The sequence below is a fragment of the Cyphomyrmex costatus genome, unplaced genomic scaffold (genome assembly GCF_001594065.2).
Source record: "Cyphomyrmex costatus isolate MS0001 unplaced genomic scaffold, Ccosl1.0 scaffold212, whole genome shotgun sequence".
NCBI classification, from domain to species: Eukaryota; Metazoa; Arthropoda; class Insecta; order Hymenoptera; family Formicidae; genus Cyphomyrmex; species Cyphomyrmex costatus.
Genome location: NW_017276170.1, coordinates 20,129 through 23,644, shown reverse-complemented (window position 1 = coordinate 23,644; position 3,516 = coordinate 20,129). Strand labels below are relative to the sequence as shown.

Here is a 3,516-nt window from a genome sequence, read left to right as displayed (position 1 = left end):
TATTAAATATTATATATATATATATATACATATATATAAATAACACATAACTCAATAAGTTTTTCCATTGTTTTGAAAAATGCAAAAGTAGCGTCACTTAAACCACTGTAACTTGTAAAGTAAAGATCCGATTGAGCTAAAATTTTGACACGTATATGTCTGAAGGTTTAGTACTTTCTAAAAATCGTATGGATTTGTTATTAGTACGCCATCTATTATGTCAGACCCGGGACTTATTGAGTGATGTGTTATTGGTCCAAAAAAATACGTTAGGTCAGCAAAGTCTAATGAAGCACTAATAATTATAATTCTATCACAATTATGTAGACTCACCAACGATCTTAGCATTGTACTCGATGCTGGAGGGATGATCGATTACAATCGTAAGCGGCTCCTTTATATGCGTCCTCCAACTTGACTCTCTAAAACATACAATCCCGAGCTCTTAGCGATAAGTTTTTATAACGATATATATATATAATGTATAATTTACGCGCGCGATACACACACGCACGTGTCATTGTATAGCACGTATTGTTTTCTGTACATAATCGTGCACGATGTAAACGGCACGCCCGGTCGTAGAAATCGGAGAAACACCGGCTGTCTTTTGTCTCGCAAAAGTCCACTTTCAACAAAAGTCAAATATCTCGCCAACCTCGAGAATCGCAAACGCGCGCGATCGATATGTATCGATAATTGCAACAGAGGGCGCGACCGCCGCCGATTTCAAACTCCGGTCACCTCCACCCCGGGAAGTTCTCGTAATTTGTAATACGAGTCGTGTAAGCGATGCGACGCGAAATATCGCGGAATAATTATATTAATAGATGAAACACTATGCGAATTAACACGGGAAAAAAAAAACTGTTATTGTTATAACGATGAAATAAAAAATCGTGTGGCGAGCAAAACTGCAGTGTGAGGTCGATTTTTTCATCCTCGATCCGAAAACGAAAATACAATTAAATAGATTTAATACCGTTTATTTAATATCGTTATTTGTTGTGCTTTTTTAAATAGTTTTTAGTTCAAGATCGTTTTACCATTTTTATTATCTTTCTCTCATCAATTGAATATTCCATTATTTTATCACAAATTTAAATAAAGATATCACGACTGATTGTGAGTCAAAGTTTTTCTTAAAAGTTTAATGTTCTTTTTCAAAGTAAAGATAACTAAGCGCTGAGGCAAAAGTAAATAATGAATAAATTTGTAGAAACTGACGACTTAAATCTTGGTAGTTTTAAAACCAGTTTTAGAACCTGTTTTAGAACCAGCTACTTTTATATATCCATTTTTTGCATTCAGATGCAATTCTATTCTATATTGATTTCGTTTTAAGTGTAAAAATTTTCGGGAAGTGTGTCGAGCAAACAGGACCTGTTGATGAACACGTAGCACGAAAAAGGTCATTTTTGAGGTCGTGAGGCAAATCGGGGGGCAGTCTGTCAACCTGCGATCATCTGATGGTCCGATCATTGCCTTGCCTGACCATAAAAATGGCGCACATATTGAGGTCCAAGTTCGTGCACTTGTCATTGAAGTACGCTAATCCCGTCACGTTTCGCGTCCCTGTGCCCTTAAAGTATCAACGATTATGTTTTCACACCAGCACTATCCTCGACGGTATGACATTTATTCAAAAATCATGACTTTTTTTCTCGCAAAGTTAGTCGATTTTGAGGTTACCTCTCAAAAAGTGAACCAAAAGTTTATGAAAATATCTGCGAGAGATAAAATCATTTCGTTCATGATAGGAACGTTAAACGAAAAAGTCGAAAACGAATGCCTGATATTTATAAATTAATTCTTTCGCTGCGCTCGATAAACAAATTTCCGCCTCCTTCTGATTATGCAATCAATTTTTTAATTTTCATCTTGTATTCAATATGCTTGCAATTTTTTTCAGTATAATTTGTTTCTCCAACGTTTTTCTTATTTAATCGTTACTTTGCAGAAAAAATATTTTACCTAACTGCATAGCTACATTTGTTACAAATTTATATTTTAATAACGAAGGTTTTAATTCATGAAAATGAAAATAGAGACATTTGTTTTTCAGTAATGGGAAAAGAATTGTCGATGCCATCTTTATCACCCACTATGGAAAGCGGCACCATAGTAAAATGGTTAAAAATGGAAGGTGACAAGATTGAGCCTGGCGACGCTATTGCAGAAATTCAGACTGACAAAGCTATTGTCACAATGGAATTTGACGACGAAGGTGTAATGGCGAAGATAATCGTATGTAGTATAGCAATGAATCAATAAGATCCTGTATATCACATCCAAATTATGCGACATATGTTGATTATCAGGTACCTGAAGGAACAAAAGATATTAAAGTAGGAACTCTGATAGCTCTCACTGTGGAGGCTGATGAAGATTGGAAAACAGTAGAAATACCAGTTGCGCGTGGCCTAGCAGAAGCTTCTTCATCAGCACCATCCTCTACTGAGGCAAACCAACCTGTTACGAAAACAGAACCACCACCTGGCCAGTATGATCTTTTAATAAATATACTATGCTCTTTAAACTACTTAATGCTTAAATAATGCTCACATATTTATACGTTTAATTCCTTCAATAAGCATGCTATGTTTAAAATAATGTAGAATATATGTAATGCTTATACATTAACACATTTAGAAGTTTACAATTAACATTTTTGGAAAACGTTTCTAAATATTTTATTCTCTCATTTTTTCAGACATAATATTGCTATGCCTGCGTTGTCGCCAACTATGACAACAGGTACAATCGTAAAGTGGCTGAAGCAGGAAGGTGATGAAATACAGCCGGGTGATGCGTTAGCAGACATACAGACAGATAAAGCCGTTATGACTTTTGAATTGGAGGAAGAAGGAGTACTCGCAAAAATTCTTGTACATATTTAATTATTGATGATAAGAAATTCGGCATTACAGTTTTTTCTTAGACTAATTAATATTATTTATTAGAGCCCAGAAGGATCTGAAGTCAAAGTTGGACAGTTGATAGCTGTTATGGTTGAAAAGGGAATGGACTGGAAACAAGCTGTTGTGCCGACATCGATTGAATCAGCAACACCTGCAACACCAAGTCCCGCTAAATCGACCGCACCAGCTGATGCAAGGCCATCGTCAAATGGACAGTACGTATTAATTTTTTAAATAATTTATATAGTTTTGCAATAATTTTATTTATGTATTATTTCCAAATTTAACATAACATACCCTTTGCAAGTAAATAATTATATTGTAATTAGTATATTTTTTGTACAGAGTGTATGGTTTAGCAGTAAAGAGATTATTGGAAGAATACGGTCTGACTTCTGGCACAGTCAAGGGCACTGGACGTACGAACCGTTTATTGAAGAGTGACGTTCTGGCGTATATTCAGACACACAGTGTTAAAAAAATTACACCTAAATCTGGTAAATATAATATAATATATTAGAATAATACCATCTCTCCTGGAGAGAGAAAGAGAGGGAGAGGGAGGGAGGGAGGGGGAGAGAGAGAGAGAGAGAGA

General features: G+C 35.4%; 1 protein-coding gene across 1 annotated transcript in view; it reads left to right on the top strand.

Annotated features, from left to right (window-relative positions):
• Positions 1 to 1,502: 1,502 nt before the first annotated feature.
• LOC108773533 (dihydrolipoyllysine-residue acetyltransferase component of pyruvate dehydrogenase complex) overlaps positions 1,503 to 3,516 on the top strand; it is a 3,330-nt gene continuing 1,316 nt past the window's right edge. The window contains exons 1-6 of the mRNA XM_018539370.1: positions 1,503 to 1,629; positions 2,066 to 2,247; positions 2,322 to 2,503; positions 2,714 to 2,888; positions 2,964 to 3,136; positions 3,267 to 3,418. Coding sequence (XP_018394872.1) covers positions 1,503 to 1,629; positions 2,066 to 2,247; positions 2,322 to 2,503; positions 2,714 to 2,888; positions 2,964 to 3,136; positions 3,267 to 3,418 — 991 coding nt within the window. The remainder of the gene's footprint in view (positions 1,630 to 2,065; positions 2,248 to 2,321; positions 2,504 to 2,713; positions 2,889 to 2,963; positions 3,137 to 3,266; positions 3,419 to 3,516) is intronic.